Genomic DNA, 21,973 nt, shown 5'->3' on the forward strand with positions numbered 1-21,973 from the left:
TTCCCCTCTCTACCCCTGTTTGCCCGGTGCATGTGTGAGGAAATTAAATGCTGGGTATCTGGCACTGAGGGCCTGTGGGTGGACTGGAACAGGTGATGTAAGTAGCTTCGACTGAGTTGCCAACTCATTGTAACATTCTACCCCTCATGGGGTTTGACGGAAATGGTCCCTGAGAGGAAAGGTTTGATGTGTATCATTTAAGCATCTTTCCTCTAGCTATTTGGAGTCAGCTTTCAACACAGAGCTAACATTGGCCCATCATATGACCTCAGAATTTAACCCACAGACAAAGAGGCACTCCTCCTCACTCAATTTCCTGCCTTTCTCTTTCTTACTTTTTTGTTTTACTCATCTGTGTGTTTCTCTGTTTTTGTCTTTATGTCTTTCTTGAAACATTCTGATCAGTCGAACGAGCTGCACACAAGGAGTGACAAACTGCAGTAAATCAAACTGGCTTGTGGTTTAAATGCGTGTGAAACGTGTATGAGTACTTGCTTTCAGTTGGTCTACATTGAAACTGCCTTTAAGCATGATTCAAGACATGTTGGAGAAGCCTGTCTTCTGAACTTTCAATTAAGTCACTGTTGGAACACCAGAATAATAGAGCTTGCACTTACAGAGCCATGCACTTACAGTCCATTATGTTCCATAATTGTGATTGCATATGGTTGTGTATGCACACTGTATGGCGAAAAGTATGTGGACACCCGACCCTAACACCCATATGTAGGCCTTCCTCAAAATGTTGCCACAAAGTTGGAAGCACACAATTATCTGGCATGTCTTTGTTTGCTGTAGCATTAAGATTTCCTTTCACTGGACCTTAGGGGCCTAAACCTATTCCAGCATGACAGTGCCCCTGTGCAAATTGCAAGGTCCATAGAGACATGGTTTGCCAAGGTTGGTGTGGAAGTACTCGAGTGGCCCGCACAGAACCCTGACCTTAGCCTCACTGAACACCTTTGGGATGAATTGGAACACTAGCTTAGCACTAGACCTCCTTGCCCAAAATCAGTGCCTGACTTCCCAAATGCTCTTGTGGCTGAATGGGCACAAATCCCCACAGCCTGCTCCAAAATCTAGTTGAAAGCCTTAGCATAAGAGTGGAGGCTTTAATAGCAGAGAGGTTGAGCACTGTGCTTTATGAATAAAATGTATATTAGCAGAATTTACTGATTGCTGTAATTTTGAACTGCAACCATGAAAATGTTTCTGTATGTCTCTACATACAGTATTATGGACAAATCACCCCAAATCACCCTGTGCCTGGGATAAGAAAATTAGTTTTTATTCATAGTTGCTCAGTGGTGAGAGAGAGGGTCAGTAGTGATCACCAGTATTTCTTCTCACATTTAGCAACCAGTGACCAGAAAAAACCCTACTCAATGTTGAGTTTCACAAAACAAACATTTTATATGGCATTTATATTTAAATAAAATGTGCTACATGGTGGTATGAAGCACCTTTATGATGTAACATTGATGCACACTATAGTGTACACTAATCCAACAGCCTGCTTCACCACACTAATCGCTTTTACTAGGTGGATTAATTAGCTTGCATGAATGATACAAGACCTATTTAGAATCAGAAACATGTACAGTAGGTATGTGAAAACACTGACACAAGCAATCAAAATAAAATGGAGCGTACAGCTGTCATATGACTCTTCTGCTCCAGCACAGCATTCAGTCTCTTCACAGTTAAATCAATTAGTTAGTCATTTAATATTGGCAAAAAGCAAGGAATTTATGTGCTATGTGTAGATTAAACGCCACAGTCCAGAGCAAAGTGTTAGCATTGCTGACTTTTTTGTGGACGAGCTCCGGTTTGTTGTGTTTTGTGTTTACCTCTTTTAATACTGTGCAGTGGGACATGCTAAAATAAAAGCTCACCCCATCTCACCCTTAGTCCGCTGTGTTCCTGAGTTGCATCCGTCGTCCGTTGCTACAGCAAATTCGAACTCCATATTTATGCCCATGATTGTGGAATGGGATGTCCAACAAGCTCATATAGGTGTGATGGTCAGGTGTCCACGTACTTTTGGCAGGGGTCATATGTTGTCTTCTTTTAGATAGCTTATGATGTATTTTTTGCAGTGGAGTATGAAAATATTGTGTGTGTGTTTGTTTGTGTGGGTGTAGGTGTAGGTGTGAAATGTGCTCCCACTTTGGAGCTATCAATACAGAGTGTGGAGCTAAAGGTGTGCCAGAAGGCAATGCTATGGTGTGCTTCAGGAATGTTGGGAGCAGTCACACTGTGTTCCAGGACCCAGGGTGAGTATAGCTGAACAATGTTATAGTTTGCTGCTAACCCAGGACGCATATCACTATCAAGTGCTCTGCTACAAAGTTTGCTTTACTTTTTCTTATTATTTATTGTTTCTCTCTCTGCCCTCCTTCTCTTGTGTCTATTGGCACAGTTTCTTGGTTCATTTGGAATATTTATTGATAAAGATTAATTTTATTTCATGCAGTTATAAAGTGTGTATGTCATAATGCTGTGCTGCAGTTATGTGTTTGTGAAGTACAGTATGTCGTGCTGCAGGTATAGGCGAGCGGCAGAAGGAGCAGCTGGTGGTCGTGCTGCAGGGCCCGGCTGACACACAAGAGCTATACAGTAGACACTGGCTGTGTGAGAACCGCCGTCCACAGTCTCTTCTAGCTCCAGACCTACTCACTTTCTCGCTACAGATCCCCCAGCCCACTGGAGACTGGCATAACTCTGGTGGGTACATACACACATTTATTCACTAACTCTCTATGTATCTCTTTCAGATAACAGGATAGTTTTTCCATAAATCCTCTCTCTCTCTCTCTTTCTCTCATACATGCACACACATACTCAGTAACTTGCTCTCTTCCACGCGCACACACACACATACACACACATCAACAGTGCTGTCCAATCTCTCATTCAGAGTTATGTCAGCGTATTGCTTTAATGTCCCAGGCTGAAATCAGAGATGAAGTATCTTAGGGAATGTGAGAGGGTACTGAAGACAGATTTATTATAGCTCACAGGAATCAGACACCAACATTATAGGCCCCTAGGTCATCAGACATGTTACTCTCTCTGTATTTCACATTCTCTCTGCTCCTTAAATATGCACAGGGGATGGAATGGAGAACCCTGTAATATGCAGCTTGAGGCACCTTATGTAGATTCTAGAGTATGCGTTGTGCATGTTGAGGATATGTTATTGTTTGTTAAGCTATATAAGAACAGTGTTTTTCTTCACTTTCCTTTTGTCACTTATTTGCGACATAGAGCTACCTTCATTATTGCTTTGGTTCTCAAACACTGCTGATGACATTTGAAAAGTGTCGGGGGGGATTGGGGAAGGTAGAGGAGTCCTCTGAAGGAGGCTGTGTGATCTAACGTTTTCCTAGCAAGTGGTAATGCTTAACCTGTGTTTTTTTTTTTTCTCTGCATGAGTTGTCTACCGAGGTCTGACTTATCCCTAATACCAAGTGAAGGGTCCAAAATCTCAAAAGGTCCGGCTGTGTTCCAGCAGCCTCTCCCACCAAGGTCCAAAAACCCAGACTTCATCCCTCTGTGGTTGATCTGGCATGCTGAGAGCACAAGACCAATAATTCCTTTTTTGCACAGTTTTTCTTGCAACAAAAAATGCCTGAACATGGAAAGCCAGTCTCTGCAACCAACTTAAAAACCTTTGTTTCAATCCCTCCCATTACTGATCCCTGATGGAACTATCTTGAGTGGCTTTCGTGAATCTCCGCTCAGAGCAATGCTGATTTCATGCCCGCACAGCTTGAGAAAAAATATTATGCATGAGCGACCACTGCTAGGGTTATTAGCTCAGTCACACTGTAGCACATGGTGAATGACTGCCAGGCAGAGAAAGGGTGATACACCTGGATGAATCAGTTTCTAATGGCAAATTATTTTGCCAGGCACTTTTCCAGTCACTGAAGAATTTGACTGTAATAAGAAACATATGGAGGCTTTACAGAGCATGTGACTGGTTGTAAGCTAGCATCTAAAGAGAATGCCTAACTTGGTGGGGTGTTGAAAGGATGTTCAGTAAGAGCATATTATGAATCCTGGGATAAGCACAGGACACCCTTATGTACTTATGTACAAATCTATGGTATCCAGGTGAGCTTATCCACTGAAGCATGGGTGAGACTTTAGCATAAACTGTTTTTGGGAAGTGCAAATATTTAGGGTTTCCATGTGAGACCCTCCACAAGAGCAAAAGCTGAGTCACAAATGCAGGAGGTTCTAGGGAGAAGTAGAGCATCAGGATGACAATATGGCACCAGCATCACATCAGGCAGCAGGAGTACATGTACAGGAGTAACTCAGGTATGAGGGCACCCTGGGACATACAGCACCAACAAACCTGAATGATCCCATGAAAGATAAATGGGATTCAAATGAGAGATCACACTAAGGTCTTGTGTCTAGACCTAAATAGGCGGCAGTTAACCAGCATTCATTGTTATTATTTATTATTAATCCTGTTAAGCTGGTGTTTGTCATCTGGCTTTGCTGAAACTTATAGCTGTGTGCCATCGGTATAGCAGAGGAAGCGAATATCATGTTTATGCATTTCTGACATCCTCTCTCCATAGTGAGAACCACACAAACTCTGTCAGGGAGCCCCTGTGGGGAAATGCAGTAGGGTGAAATTGTCCCTAGTAATGCAAGCTCAAGCTGTTGCTTCTGACAGTTTAGTTGTCTCACAGTTGTTTTTGCCTCTGTTATGGGGCCATCACATTTGATTAACGGGCTATCTAAGATGAGCCCCTAACATAATTACAGCTCCTGATGTTAGTGCTTTCCATGCTTTGTCTGTGCTCCTCTCCTGTACTCAGGTTGCACTAGGTGATACTAAGTTGCCTTTGCTGGTCAGTTTGCTACCCAGCTTGTGGAAACACATTCTCACTAAGCTGATTGTGGAAGCCATTTCCCTGGCTTATGGCAGCAAGGAAGCTGTCAGTACTGAGTATGAAAGCATTCCACACGGGGGGCTGCATCTCTTAAGTGAGGAATAACACAACAGACCATGCTGTTGTACAAAAATAATGCGCTCTGGGTAGGTGTAATGCAGCATGATGCACAGCAGAGTGAAGTGAATTATTTATGTCTAACAGGATAACAGGATGGTCTGGAGTATGTTATTCCACTTATACTATAGCCATTGATTACAATGTTTAATATATTAATGAATGACATGTTGCCCATTGTTAGATTTAATGTTGTGGAACATCTGAGAGACAGTTTAGTTCCTGTGCTCAGCTACATTATAGCTGTGATAAACATATATATATAGTCATTCCATCACTAGCTGTCATTTTACAGAGAAACCGGAATGCATTAACTCCTCTGACCTGAAGATTTTCCTGAGCTGGGAAATTGAGCTGTCACTCCTTCCATAAGTGTTAAATAATTGTCTCCTAAAATGTCACCATATCAATGATTGTTTTATTTTGAACAAAATGTTCTTTTTTTTAAATCTGAGAAACAATAACGTATTAGAACAAGCACATGTAAAATATAAACCTATCATTCATATTACAGCCGGAAATTCTGTCTGAGCTGTGCTTTCGTATGAAAATAATGCAAACCTTTTGATCAATCAGATTCAAGCATTCGGCTGTGCTGTGGTAAAATGGGGGAGTCATTGACACATGTTCTGATAGAATTGACTGAAAGGTAATGTTAGGTTATGCATATAACCCCTGTTTTCTGAAGGAGAGGAATGAGGTATAACACTGGGCTGTCTCACACAGCAGTCATAGCATGGTGAAAATTGACTGCTGAACTAAGGGGAGATGTGACGGTGAGGAGTGATCTCACCATTGACGTGACCCCATATGTCACCTCGTAGGCCTTACAGGCCTGAATAGATGTGTCTTCAGTATCCTATATTATGTGTTTATTTACTTCAGGAAACAGAAGTTATATGCATAACCTAATGTAGAAAACCTGAATTTACATTGCAGTTGTAGTTTGTTCATTTTAAAATATAACACATGTGCCTTGCCTACAATGTGCATGTCTGCCCCAGAGTAACCCAGCAGATGTCACAGCCTTTGACCTGAGAGGATAAACGGCCTTATGGCTGTACTGTTCTTTACACTGGGCGCATATAGGCCGTAAACAGGTATAGAGAGAGAGCAATTCAAAACTAAAACTACAACCTCACTGTCGAACAGTTACACTATTTGTATATTACCAAACCCTTTACTCATGTGTCATAAAAGCACTAAATTCTCAGCCAACCTCTAATAGAACATGTAGTTCTCTATTATATTTAATAATCCTATTTCATTATCCACTGCCCTATGTTGTTTTTTGAGAAGGACCCTTTCCAAAGAAGCCAGATGTTTTTGGAACCCCTATTTTCTGATCTGATTTTTCCATATATTATTCATCTTCATTTTTTTCTTTTCTGACTTTTTGTCTCTCTTTTTTCTCCAGAGCTCAAGCTCAAAGTGTAATACAAATGATTATGTTGAATTACCTTGAAATGACATATAAATAATTTCCAGATTGCATCAGTGTTTAACATGTTTTCTCATCTCTCACTTACAAAGTCACTAAAAAAAAAATTGGCCTTCCTTTGAATTCCACCATGTCCATATGGTTTATATCTAATTGTTTACAAGTGAATTAAAAAGAAATTCCACTTTACTTAGAAAATGGAAATTGTGCCCTCCCCAAACTCCTGTTGACCCAACCAAGGAACTGGAGGCTGGAACACAGTCAGATTTATCACAGAAGGATTCAAGCAGCACGTTTTGAAAAGTTTTTTTTTTTTTGTATGGACATCAGGACAGATGGTACTTTTGCACTTCATGTTTACCCTTGATAATACAATATTTTGATCTCTCCTTTTGATTACATGGCAACACCAGATGAACCTCAGCTGACCTCTGTGTGTGTGTGTGTGTGTGTGTGTGTGTGTGTGTGTGTGTGTGTGTGTTTGTGTGTGGGGTATTGGACAATGGACATTGGAGGCACATTCATTACTGCCTTTTATGCAAGAAAAACAATAATAATACTATAATTATAATAAATACAGGGCCTGAGTACTAATTTCATACAGCAGTTTTACTGAAGAGTTACTAAATATTTTAGCCGAGTTTTGTAATAAATATTTTAGTATTTGGGCGCCCACAGGAGAGCTACTGTAGCACAAATTGCTGAAAAAGTTAATGCTGGCAATAATACAAAGGTGTCAGAGCACACAGTGCATCGCAGCTTGCTGCGTATGGAGCTGCGTAGCTGCAGACAGAAAAAGCTGTTGAAAGCTCCTACAATGGGCACGTGAGCAACTGGACCATGGTGCAATGGAAGAAGGTGGCCTGGTCTGATGAATTTTCTTTTACTTCATGTGGACGTGTTGGAGCGTGTGCACCACTTACCTGGGGAAGAGATGGCACCAGGATGCACTATGGGAAGAAGGCAAGCCTGCAGAGGCAGTGTGATGCTCTGGGCAGTGTTCTCCTGGGAAACCTTGGGTCCTGGCATTCATCTGAATGTCACTTCGACATGTGCCATTTACCTAAACATTGTTGCAGACCAAGTACACACCTTCATGGCAGTGGTATTTCCTAATGGCAATGGCCTCTTTTAGCAGGATAATACGCCCTGCCACACTGCAAAAAATTGTTCAGGAATGGTTTGAGGAACATGACAGAGTTCAGAATTTGGACTTGGCCTCCAAATTCCCCAGATCTCAATCAGTCCGATCGAGCATCTGTGGGATGTGCTGGATAAACAAGTCCAATCCATGGAGGCCCCACCTCGCAACTCACATTACGTGAAGGATCTGCTGTTAATGTCTTGGTGCCAGATACCACAGCAAACCTTCAGAGGTCACCCGATTTGGATGTAAATACCCTCAAATTAAATCTCATTTAATTTGAGCTCATTTTTATAATTTATTTTTTATAATTATTATAATTTTTTAAATTTAATTTAAACTCCAGCTACAAGCATTAAATTTCAGCTACAAGCATTTTTCTGTAACATTTACTGTTTGTAAATCTGAAATGTTGTTTTTACAGACTCAACAATGCTGAAGTCATTAAATAAGTGTCTAAGACAGGATTTGGGTCAAATGCTGTCAACTCACCATTGCTCTCCTGACCTGCAGGTGTTCTCTAGACCTTGTTAAAAAAAGGAAGGTGGGAGTTTCCAAGGGTGAGTTTGTAATTATAAAAAAAAAAAAAAAAAAGAGGGGAGGAGAGCAAGGCAAGGACATTTGCACTCCTGAATGCAGCCGCAGCTGCAAGACAGCGATTTATCTCCATTGTTAGAAGTATTACATTTATTCAAATGTCCGCAGGACCCAGCCTAAGGTACGTAATCAACAAAGAATACTTCAGTCATCGTGTAAACAGACTGAAAATAATCGTGAATTAACAATGAATTATTTTTCATGGTCTGTAGAAAAGTGAGGCCTATTTTATCTCTAAACTCATTAAGCCCCTTTAGTCCCTTTTTTAAGGAATACATTATTGGTCCTGTGGTAGGAAAGGGGAAGAAGAAGCACAGAAGAGGATGAGAAACTCTAAAAGTTAACAATGCTACCTGAGAGGAGATGATTTGAGGAAAGAAGTGAGGCTTGAGATAAGAGAAAGGGGTGACGAGATAGAGCAGTGGAAAAAAACTTTTTTTTTTTTTTTTTTTTTTTTTTTTTTTTTTTTAAATAAAATAAATAAAATGTATGCTTGCAGTCACTGTTAGGTGCTAACACCTGTTGCTGTTTGACATTTCCCACAGACTGTGTCCATTCTCTATTATATACCGCATATCCACACGTGGTTGAGGTTCATCTGGTGTTGCCATGTTATAACAGCTTCAAACTACAGTAGCAGTAGTAGTGGTATTTTACCATGAGGGGTGAGGCGAGAGGCCAAACCCAGGAGGGTGCACCAAATTCAGCCACGGCAGCCAGGCTCCCATGGTCTGGTTCTCCAGAAAATTTGGTTGTTTGAATAAACAAAGTCACTGACCTGGGGATTGATCAACTGTTGATCACCTGAAAAATAATGGGCTCTGTGGCAGTGCCGGAGGTATCATTTTATCTGAAAATAAAGCTCCAAAGTCTTCTAAAGTGCCTAAGTTCCACAGCCTCTTTCTCTCATGGAGTTAGTATATGTTCATAATGCTTCATAATGTTTGTTATGAAGCAGTTTGAGAGATAATTTACTCCATACTACAGCTCCATACTATGACTTTCTCTGTGACACACTTTGGTCCAGGTGGCCACCAACTAGCAAGGCTAGAGCCTGATGGAAGCAGGTTGAGGAGGTTTCTGGTTGTCTTTGAAGTGCTGGTACACAGTCCCTTCATTTCCAAGGAGAGCCAAGAGCCTCCATCTCCTCCAAAGCCACTCCAGCCTGAAACCCTATCTTTGTGTGTGCATGCATTTGCACATGTTTGTGCATGTGTGTACTTGAGTGTCTGTTCATGCGTTTGTGCATGCTTGTGAGACACCTCTTCATTAAAAGCTCTTCAAGGGTATGCTCCATTCATCAATGCTGTCTTTATTCTAACTGATTGTCACTTACCTACTGAACTGACCATATACTTTTCTGCAGCTAGCGAACAAGTCAATGATGTTTGTCAGTCTCTTTGGAAGATTCCAGTTCTCACCAAGCTGGCCCTTCCTTGTCCATTAAGCTGTGTGTTTTTGTGTATATGAAGTCTTGTGCACTTGTTCAGCTGTCGGAAGGCATGCATATACCTGCATATACCTGTTTACTTAAGGAAATTAAACAAGCGTTAAGTGAATTTTTTCTTGGCCTTCAACCCAGGTGGAGTGCTGTGGCTTTGTGGCATTTCTCAGGCTGCAGGTGTTTATTGCTCCTTTCTTCTTTCCTTTGAAGCGCATTCATGAAGATAAGGTTAATGTTCAGAAACTGTCATATATATGATGTTTTTTCTCTCATGAACTGGTCATTCTTCTTTTCTCTGCATTTATATTTTGAACTCACAATGTACTTATTGTTTTTGTTTTTTTTTTTTTTTTTTGTTTTTGTTTTTTTGCACTGAGAATGGGCCCTCTCATGAGTCTCCACAGAGCTGAGGGCAACATAACAGTGGGGAAATGGGTCACTGTGTCTGAAATCAAGCATGTCCAACAACTCTTACCAGAAGCTGAGACAACAAGGTTAATGTTTGTTAGTTCAAATTATGGTCTGTTAGTTGACTTAGTTAGAAGCCAAGAAGAGTGTTTTGAAGCCTCATCATGCTTCTAGCAAGCTGAAGGTCACTGTTGCCAGCCATCATTGGCAGCTTACCTCGGGAACCCGAGAGTGTCAAGTGGTTCTTCTGGATCAGCCTTGCAACTCTATTAAAGCATGAGCCACAGTAGAAGCTCATTTTCACAGATTATAGCCTTCTTAGACTTATGATCAGACTTGCGTGTGTAATCATTTATAATTTTCTAGGACCTTTTCTCTTAGAATAGACTGGCTGATATAGTATTTATTTTTTAACAGGTTCACTGACTGTGGTCATTGTACTGTTTCTCTATTTTTTAAAGCCCTATGAAAATACAATCCTCTCTCATCTTAGAGGGCCCACAGGCCTGACCATTGCACATCTGGAAAAGGCTGGTCTTGTTTGTCAGCTACTGGGTGCAGTGGTATTCCCAGTGCATCAAATTCATTTTCCAACAAGGTGTAATTAATTCTTTGTGTCACAAAGACATAAAGGTCTAAGCTGTTGTAAGTGCACCCAATACTTACCTTTATGTAGTACTGTGCACTTCATCCTTCGGAAGGAAATGGTGCACAGTTGATTTGCTAGGGGGCATGTAAATGCTCATTTTCTCCTCGTCATGAAATATACTTGTGAGTATGGCTGTGTGATAGTGTTGAATCTGTTAAATCTGCCTTGTATGTGGTAAAATTTAGCCTTCGTCTAGGGTAGCAGGTGAGAGTATGTTATGATCAGGTTATCTTTTTGAGTCCTTGGCTCTAAGGTGGTTGTATAACCGAGAGTCAGATCACACACCTGGTGTTTTAGACTACTATATTTTCACCAGTTAGAGATTAGTGTTGCAGCCATGACAATGAACATTCTAAATAGTGAAGATGCATTATATTCACTTAAATATACACATATGTATGCTTTCATTTATTGTTCACTTGAATTCATTTGTCAGAAGAACTTCTTACAGTAGAACATAAGACAGCAGAATAGGCTTTTTTACAGCACTTTACAGATAACAGTGCCTTAACCATGGGGCATGCCAAGGGCAATTCATAGTGAATGGTTAATGGTTAGCGATAAGGATAAAAATAAAATAGTTAATACAAGAATACAGTCCCCTCTGGATTGGAACGGCAAGGCCAATTCTTTTGTTTTTGATGTACACTGAAGACACATTTAGGTTTGAGATCAAAAGATGAATATGAGATGATAGGAAATGAAAACTGAAATTCTGATATTTATATCTCTATGTGTTAAACAACTTAGAACATTGCACTTCTGGTGGTAGACCACCCAATTTTATGGTGAGCAAAAGTATTGGAACAGTCATAAAGTAAATAACACTTGCAATAACAGAATCAAGCCAGCGACCCACTGACATCACCAAACCGTTTCATTCTTCTTTTGTGATGCTTTTCCAGATTTGTACTGTAGCTTCTGTCAGTTGCTGTTTATTTTGGGAGGTTTTTCTCTTCAGTCTCCTCTTCAGGTGGTGAAAAGCATGCACAGTTCGGTTAAGGTCTGGTGATTGAATTGGCCAGTATAACACTTTACACTTTTTTCCCTGATGAAGTCCTTTGTTGTGTTGGCAGTGTGTTTTGGGTCATTGTCTTGCGGCATGTTGAAGTTCCTCCAAAACATTGCATACATCTTATTTTTAAAACTGTAAGTTGGCAATCATGTTTCTGTAGACTTGTGAATTCATTCTGCTGCTACCGTCATGAGTTACATCATCAATAATGATTAGTGAGCCGGTTCCAGAAGCAGCCATGCAAGCCCAGGCTATAACACTACCTCCTCTGTGCTTGACCGATGAGCTCCTCTGTTTTGGATCATAAGCAGATCCTTTCTTTCTCCACACTTTGGCCTAATCTTGGCTCCAGAACTTTTGCTGTTGGCTGACCTGTTTGATGTCTTGTTGTTAGCACATCAGTGGTTTTTTTCTTTTTCAGTACATTCCAAATTGTTGTACTGGTTATTCCCTCTTTTCTCAGCTTCAAAATTGCTTGCTTTTCTTCTTTACACAGCTCTCTGGTATATTTTTGATCACTTGAAAAATAACAAAAGTTCTAAATTATTTAACACATCTAGATGTAAATGTCAGGAAATGAAAGCTGAAATTCTGATCTATTGTCTAATATTTGTCTTTGAATCTCAAACTCAGATGTCTTCAGTGTATAGCAAAAACAAAAGAATTGGCCTTTGTTGTTCCAATACTTTTGCGGGGGATTGTGCATGTAACTGTGACTGAAGATAAAGCTCCAATTCCATGAATGGAAGTGCGCAAGAGCTTGTATTCCTCAGTATAGTAGGAGTAGTATCTGGATTGCCACAGAAGGCTGCAGGCTTCAGACAGAATTGTTTAATGGAGCAACACATCCATATCTTTTTGTTAGATGAGCTGAGTGGAGTTGATATTGTTGCATAGAGTGTTTTTTCGTCTTATTTGTTAACTTTTATGTGCAGATTTCTGTGTGTTTCTCTTGCATCAGGGGAAATCACTATTGTTAATCCTCATTACAGTTGAGTTACTGATTCATGGTAACAGATAACTGCAGTTAAGATGAACTCGGCACCCAAAAGGTAGTTTTCTGTGCTAGTAGCCGAACAAATTAGTCTCTCCATGGTTGACTGAAGATGTAAAAACAAAATGTGGTGTGGGATGGATGGGAGCCTGCCTGCTGCCCAGTCAGGGCTAGACATTCTCATAATCTTTCATTCTCTACTCCCATGCAGAACAGTGTGGGGAGGCACAGCTAATGACCTGAGGAAGAAAGCCTTTAGTGGGAATAATTTTGTGAGAGCAGTGTTTAGTCATAAAACAGTAACTGCGCTTGGAAAGGCTATGTGAGCACATTTGGGGAACACTCTCATCTCCTGCATGGTGCAGGATCAGGATCAGGATCAGACCATGGTACAACACGTAATACAAAGGACTACATGAAGTGCAGATACACAACAGTGTGAGACAAGTGTAGGACGAAGAACTATTATATGCGGAGCAACAAATACACAGGAAAATAAGTACACAGTACATGGACTGTAACTATTCTGTAGTGTACTAGCAAATAAGTGGAGCAATATGTAAGAATAGTTTCAAATGTTATTATTATGTATAAGACAGTGCAGAAGACATCACAGACAATAGGATGCAGAGCAGACAGCACAGATAGGAAAGAGAAAAATTCAGTCCTGAGAGAACAGTGAAGCAAACAAAGTGTGCAATGTGACATTCGTGCAACGTGGCGTGTGCGTGTGTGTGTATATATATATGTGTGTGTGTATATATGTATAATGTGTGTATATGTGTGTGTACACATACACGCGCACACACACACGTCACGTTGCATGAATGTCACATTTTTTGTCCCTCCATTTTCACAGGCTCAGTAGTAATTGGACAAACTAACATAACTAACAAAACATTGCATCACCTGTTTAGGAATTACAGCTATTTATTTATTTATTTATTTATTTATTTTTATAGAGTCCCTCCATTTTCACAGGCTCAAAAGTAATTAGACAATTGCCTGATAAGCAGTTTCATGGCCAGATGTGGCATGTGACAAATTAAGGAGATAAAAGGTCTGGAGTTGATTCCAAGCATTGAATTTGCATTTGGTAGCTGTTCAATTGGAACTCTGAATATGCAGTCCAAAGAGGTGTTGATGCGAGTGAAGGAGGGCATCATTAGGCTGAAAAAAACATAACAGACCTCTCAGAGAGATAGCAGAAAGTTTAGGCGTGGCCAGATCAACAATTTGGTACATTCTTAAAAAGCAGGAATGCACTGGCCAGCTCTGCATCACCAAAAGGCTTGGAAGACCGCGGAAGACAACTAAGGTGGATGATAGCCGAATTTTTTTCCTTAGTGAAGAAAAACCCCTTCGTGATATCTAGCCTGAAGTCAAGAACACTCTGGAGGAGGTAGGCGTATCATTGTCAAAGTCTATAATCAAGAGACACCTTCATGAATGTAAAGACTGGTGGTTTCAAGATGCAAACCAATGGTAACACTTGAGAACAGAAAGGCCAGATTAGACTTTGATTAACTTGTACCAGAATGATGGAAAGAGAAGAGTAAGGAGAAGGAAAGGAAGGGCTCATGTTCCAAAGCATACCACATCACCTGTCAAACATGTGGAGGAAGTGTTATGGCATGGGCATATATGACTGCCAATGGAACTGTGTCACTGGTGTTTACTAATGATATGATTGCTGATAGAAGTAGCAGGATGAATTCTGAAGTGTATAGAGCTATTTTCCACCAGAAAACAGCTATTTTACTTTCTGCTCAGATTCAGTCAAATGCTGCAAACTGATAGGACTGCGCTTCACAGTACAGATAGATAATTACCCAAAACATGCTGTGAAAGCAACCCAGGGGCTTCTTAAGGCAAAGAAATTAAATGTTTTTAAATGTCTGATGACCTAGACCCAACTGAGCATGCTTTTCACTTAATGAAGACAAAACTGAAGGCAGAAAGACCCACAAACAAGCATCAACTGATGGCAGCTGCAGCAAAGTGTCTCAGTGGAGGCAATTCAGCATTTGGTGCTGTCAGTGGTTTCCAGATTTCAGGCAATTGTTGACTGCAAAGGATTTGCATCCAAGTATTAAAAGTAATCCTAATATTTAAGATTGTTCGTTTGTCCAATTAGTTTTGAAAATGGAGGGACTCTGCAAAAAAGGCCGTAACGGTTAATGCATTGGGTAAAAACGGGTAATGTGGTGGTGTACAGAGGCAAAATTACGAAAATTGTGTCACTGTCCAAATACTTGTGGACCTGTGTGTGTGTGTGGGTGTGTGTGTGTGTATATACACATAAGTCACATAAACACTTCCGGACCTAACTGTATGTTTTACATATATATATATATATATATATATATATATATATATATATATATATATATATATATATATGTGTGTGTGTGTGTGTATATATGTATATATATATATATATATATATATATATATATATATATATATATATATATATATATATATATATATATATATATACACGTGTGTGTGTGTATGTATATATATATATATATAAGACTGTTGTAAATGTGGTTGTATATGGTAAGCGCAGCAATAATTGCCAGAGTTTACTAATGAAGAAATAAAGTGCTGCAGGCTGACTGGTGTCCTCTGACCATCCTGTAAGCTCTGTAGAATACTTAACTTTTCAACTTAACACTTTTCAACTTGAATAGTCCTAGACATCCAGACACCCATGGACACTGAACAAGCCTACAATCTTACTGCAAGAGCCCCTTAGGAGAGAGAGCGAGGTGAGAGAAAGAGCTAGCAGATGGAGGCTATAGGATTTAAAGCTAGTTTATATTTTATATTTTAAAATATAATTGTTTATATCGTAAGTGGTGAGTCGTTCTGCAAAAAAAAAAAAAAAAAAAAAAAAACCAAGTGGAGAGTGGGCTCTAATCTGGTTCACAGACACTCCCATTGATGAATAAGTGCCCACTTTCCCACACACACACACACATGCGCACGCACGCGCACGCACCTGTTTTTTTCCTGCACTTTAGGTAACTGTTGCTAGAGAACCGCTGTGGGGTATGTATAAGAATGCATAAATGTATACAATTTTGTGTTTATGCGTTCTTTTTTTTTGTTTGTTTTTTTTTTTTGGACAGGGTCCTTGGGTCTAAATGAAGTGTGTGTTTGTGTGTGTGTGTTTGTGTGAGAGAGTATGGGTCTATAGGAGCTATGCAGTGTGTTTGTTTTTCAGAACAACACTGGCAGGTGGCTTCATTAGCTTTTTCACAGGTTATTATTTTAACTGGTTCGATTTCCCAAAATATGAAAAAAATTGTAACCTAGTTTAAAGCACTGTGACCCTGACCAGGCATTTACTATATAATTGCATCCTGCACCACCACACATTCATGTTTATGAGCATGGTGACTGCCCTGCAACCTTTATATCTGACCACTCACTTGTACCTGTTGAAAGTAAAAACCTCACGCTCATGCAACTTGTTTGCTGTGTCCCAATGCGCTCCTTGGCAAGCTTCCTGAAAAATAAAAATAGTGTGCCTCCTGTTTGTGTCTGTACTTGTACCAGTTTAGAAAACATTATCTTTTCAATCCACATTATGTATTAATATTTGGTTATATCCCTGGTGTGTCTCTAGTGTACTGTTTATCAGATAGTGAGTTAGATGAAAACAAGCACCAGCATATATCAGCTGCATAATAACAGAGATAGCGTGAGACTATTATCTGGGAGTTGCGTGTGTAAGTGTAGTAAAGTGCTTGATGATTGTAACAGCAGTTAAGTGGAAATGGAAAGATGCACTGTATCTATGTGAAGAGAAGGGTTGATATGTGGACTGGGGATATAGGTCAGAAAGAAAAAGAAAACAATATATAGGTATAAAGGAGGTAAAGCTGAGGAGAGAGAGGATGTAAAAGTGACAAATAGGTAAACAAGTGAATAAGGGGAATGATTTACAGCTGAGAGGATCTGTAGTGCCTTACGGAGGAGGGGGCAGTGGGGAAAAAAAAAAGCATAAGATGACTCCCACGTACATGCACACGACCTGTCTGACAATCCTAGCATACACTTTAACAAACTTGTTACTACTGAGACCTCAATACAAATCAACAGTGTAGCTTACCCAACACACACAGAAACTTAACTCCTGTCAACATACACACACCGCTGTGCTCAATAAGATCTTAAGAGCCATAGTGTACTTCCGCAGGCCCAGTGGGAGGTAGGAGAAAGGCTGAATGTTAACTCCCCCTTCAATTGCAAGGTCTCTGTTGACCACTTTGATAAGAACCTGACATGAAGTGTAGTCTCTCTATGCATTAGTAGTGTTGATCTTGTGGTTTGTCTGTGCCTGTGTTAATGTATGATAATGATAATGCTATGACTCCGGATTTCTCTGTCTGTGTGTACATGATTAAAGTTGCTAAAACAGAGCAGTCTATATTAAGGATTGGAGGATAATGGAGAGGTGTAAATCCTTTAGGGGGTGTGTGGGTGTGAGTTTTCATGCACATGTGTGTATGTTTTAAAACTTTATCTGTAGTTTACAGAATGCAGGATTTGTGAGGAGACGTTGTTTTGTTGAGTAGCGGGTCAAAGAGGGTCTGAGGGTAAATTATATTGCCGGTTCTTGGGTCATCGTAAATCAGGTCCTGCCTCTTGCCTTTAGTAGGTGTTATCAGCAGTACAAACATTCCATAGACCCAGCATTAAGTCAGCCAACAAAGATCCTACACTTGACTCCAAATGCTGGAAACAAACACTCCAAAAACTCAAAACAGTAAAATGTATGCTGGTTTTAAAAACCACATATGAACAAAGAATTCAAATTTTCCACCAAACTTTCTTGCTTCAAACAGAACCACCAGTTACAATAACACAAGCACTGTGGCTGAGTCCTGTGCTTTATGCGTGCAGCTGCTTTATGACCCATGTTTGGGGTGAGAGAGTGTTCGGCGGGTACATGTGTGGTTTGTATTGCGGTGCTTATGAGTAATTACTGAGCCCGTTTTAAGTATGCACAACTGCTCCAGCACAGCAATGCATATCATACTGAAGTCCTGAGTTTTAGAACAGCCTGGGATGGAGAAATGCCTTGAATTCAAATCATAGCCTCACCAAGTCTTAACCCTTAGCCCTCTGAGCTTCAGGAGCACTGTACTATGGCTGACTTCCTAACATGCTGATGATCTGGTGTATATTAAAGTATATTATATTGTATATTGAAATTCTGGACTGTTGAGAATGCTAGTTCTTTTGCGTACACTCAGCCAGAGTTGCATCTTGACTGACATTTTTAAAAAAATGCTGACCAACAAAATTAATGTTCTTATGAGCAGTTTTGTCTCATTACCAACCTACTCAAGTATTTGTCTTTTTCCCCCGACAAACGGACAAGGAGTGACTAATTTGTTAAACACATTAAACTAATTAAAATGTATGTTGTGCACATTAGAAAATGTATCGTTTATCGTCACTGCTTCACTATTTATTTATTAAAAGATTTGTGACAATTTGTCAGTGGGGAAGGTTCTGTTCCAAAGTGATAAGTAAATACATTAGTGAATGCATACATTGCCTGCATGCAACTAATGTATTAATGTCAAACACTGAAAAGTGTTATTCTTGTATGCCTTGATCTTTTTCACAAAAAGGTTTGGATTCTGCAAGGGATTGTTCTTTAAGAATTAAACATGTATTTGTGTCAGAAGTGAGTCTGATGGTATTTAAGTCATTCGGGGTGAGGTTTTCCTTTAAGAGTACTTTTATATGGTGCATTATTTAGTGCATTTGAGTAGAACTCTTCTGTGCTTTTGAGCAGTTGAGAACACAGCATTTGTACTACAGTGCAGACCAATACAACTGGTCTGACAGTGCCAGAGAAAAGTGGTGTCTTTGTGACCATGTATTTTATAACATTACTGCCCCCCTGTGGCAATTTGTAGGTCTTGACACTGGATGATACACTTTAAGATTTGGAATAAATTACTGAATCACACTAAAAGCCAACATCCAACAACATTTTTTTTTTTTTTTTCCTCAAAGATGTATGGCTATACACTGTTTGAGCAAAAGTAATCCAACAAGCTTATCCTATTATGATAATTCAACTTCTGTAGGTTTGTACATGCTGGGTTATGATTTTCATGGCTTGTGGCATTATTTAGTTCTGTAACATACTTGAATAAAGCAGCACTAAATGTGTATGTGTTAAGGTTTGTATGGGTTTACTGTGAAAGAACGAGGATGTTAAATAATACATATACAGTACTGTGCAAAAGTATTAGGCACCTGAAAAATTGTTTAAATACAAATTTTGTTATAGATGTTTATTTTATGACTTTTTTTTTGAGCATTATTGAGTACAAAAATATTTAGATGTCCAAACACTACTTTTCCAAAAAAAAAAAGTCTGTATATCAGTAAAGAAAGCATCATATTACGCAACAGCCCATTTGTCAGTCAACAAACAGAATGAAGACATGTATGCGTGCAGAGTCATAAGGACATTAGCTGGTCAGTTTTACTGAGCATCTTACAGAACCAGCCACAGTTCTTCTGGAGACCTTGACTGTCTCACTTTCTTCTTATTTTTGCATGCAAAACCCAGCATCCTTCATTATGTTTTTTTGTCCGATACATGGTGTCTTACACTGCTTTCTTTATTGACATACAGACATTTTCTGTAACATTTAATTATGTGCTAGAAAACTAAGGTTTGGAAATCTAAAATATTTTTGTACTGACTTGATAATGTAGAAGTGATAAAATAAAAATCTTTAACAAAGTTTGTATTAAAAAAAAATAGGGTGCCTTAGACTTTTGCTTTAAACTTTAGACTTTTAGTTAGTGATGCTCTTACCATATACAACCACATTTAACAGTCTTACCAGCAAACACATGCTATCTCTCTGTTCCATTGTCCAATTTATAAATTTGTTAAGTAAATGACCATATTGCATTATATAATATTAATCCAAATCAAGTGCCACACACTCAGGGCACCAGACAAAAAAAACTTGCCTAAACCCATAATATTTAGTAGTCAAAATTTCCTTTATATGTCAGATTTGAAAGTGTGTGTGTATGTGTATACACACATGTTATAACTTTAACTAACATTAAAACCTTTAACTAACATTAAAACCACCTATCTACAAGGGGGTTGGTCCCCCCTTGTACCACCAAAACAGATCTGACCCATCAAGGCATGGTCTCCACAAGGTCTCTGAAGGTGTGCTGTGGTATCTGGCACCAAAACATTAACAGCAGATCCTTTAAATCCTGTAAGATACGAGGTGGGGCTTCCATGGATTGAACTTGTTTGTCCAGCACATCCCACAGATGCTTGATTGGATTGAGAGCTGGGGAATATGGAGGCCAAGTCAACACCTTGAACTCTTTGTCAAAACCATTCCTGAACAATTTTTTGCAGTGTGGCAGGGCGTATTATCCTGCCGAAAAAGGCCACTGTCATTAGGGAATACCGCTGCCATGAAGGAGTGTGCTTGGTCTGCAACAATGTTTAGGTAGGTGGTACATGTCAAGGTAACATCCACATGAATGCCAGGACCCAAGGTTTCACAGCAGAACATTGCCCAGAGCATCACACTGCCTCCGCTGGCTTGCCTTCTTTCCATATTGCATTCTGGTGCCATCTCTTCCCCAGGTAGGCGACGCACACGCACCCAGATGTCCACATGTTGTAAAAGAAAAGGCTGGTTCACCGGTTGTCCTTTCTTGGACCACTTTTGGTAGGTACTAACCACTGCATACTGGGAGCACCCCACAAGACCTGCCGTTCTGGAGATGCTCTGACCCAGTCACTTCACTTGTCAGTGGTTTTAATGTCATGGCTGATCTGTGTGTGTGTGTGTGTGTATATATATATATATATATATATATACATATACACATATATATACAGTTTTGGTAATTTTGCCTCTGTACACAAACAAGCAGCAACTGAAGATGGCTGCAGTAAAGACCTGGCAAAGCATCTCAAGGGAGGAAACTCAGCATTTGGTGATGTCCATGGGGTCCAGACTTCAGGTAGTCATTGACTGCAAAGGATTTACCTCCAAGTAATAAAAATAATCCTAATATTTATGATTATATTAGTTTGTCCCATTACTTTTGAGGCTGTGAAAATGGAGGAACTCTGTAAAAAATGGCTGTAATTCCTAAACGGTTAATGCAATATTTTTGTTAAACCCCTTGAATTAAAGCTGAAAGTCTACGCTTCAGTCACATCTTGACTGCTTCATTTCAAATCCACTATGGTGGTGTCCAGAGGCAAAATTACCAAAACTGTGTCACTGTCCCAATATTTATGGACCTGACTGTATATACACACACACACATTGTGTGGAAACATTTATTATTATTTTTGAAAGCATCTTTACAGCATTTCTTTTCATTTGCCTTATGACTTTTGCATTTTGCATACTGTATGTATGCACCATTTCCCCAAGTTCAGCTGTTAATTGTGTGGTGGCCTGAATAAACCCTTCATATGGTCACACTTTTCAAGTCTGCGTACGTCTTCATTTGTAACCTTGTGGAAGTACTTGATGAAATTTACAAATGTACAATAGGAAATGAGTTCTTACTTTTGCCATCGTCATTATCCACATCAGTCTCTGTCTGTCACTTGTGATGTTCAAACACAAGCCTTTTTCTTCACTTGACTGATCTCTGTTCACACTAATATCAGTGGGGAAATAATCAGTTATTCAATCACTTCTGTTCTTTTGTTATTAATGTGAATGGTCATTTGAACATTTAAAAATTTTATCTGCTGTTATCTGTATAGAGTGTAAGCACTCTTCTGTTATGATGATGTGACAGCTCAGAAGCGTTGCAGACATTTTGATAGATGCTGTCTGATTACAAACTATATTGATTAGGCTTATGTCTATTGTGCACAGTCTACAGTCTGTAACTGTCCAAAAACTTGATCAAATCATGAGAAAAGTGCACTTAGCTATCAATGTTTCAAACATCTTGACTGTTGCACGCTGTTTTTACCACTGTTTTGACTGTTTTTACCACTGCATTTGTTTAACTAGCTCCTTACACAACATGATCTTTACACCAGATATCTTAAAGATATCAGTACAATATTATGTTACTACCTACACCAACTTGACACTGTAGTCTCCGAGGTCATTGTCATTCAGTGTAATAAAGCATGCTTTTGTACAAGAATGCTTCCTAGTATCCTAGTTTAACACCTCCAT

The 21,973-nt window shown here is 39.5% G+C and overlaps 1 protein-coding gene across 1 annotated transcript in view; it reads left to right on the forward strand.

Moving 5' to 3' along the window:
* LOC113532774 (intermembrane lipid transfer protein VPS13B) overlaps positions 1-21,973 on the forward strand; it is a 162,039-nt gene that overhangs the window by 50,113 nt on the left and 89,953 nt on the right. The window contains 2 exon segments of the mRNA XM_034298179.2: positions 2,145-2,276; positions 2,548-2,727. Of these exon segments, the coding sequence (XP_034154070.2) occupies positions 2,145-2,276; positions 2,548-2,727 (312 nt within the window).

This window comes from Pangasianodon hypophthalmus, chromosome 22 (genome assembly GCF_027358585.1).
Source record: "Pangasianodon hypophthalmus isolate fPanHyp1 chromosome 22, fPanHyp1.pri, whole genome shotgun sequence".
Classification (NCBI taxonomy): Eukaryota; Metazoa; Chordata; class Actinopteri; order Siluriformes; family Pangasiidae; genus Pangasianodon; species Pangasianodon hypophthalmus.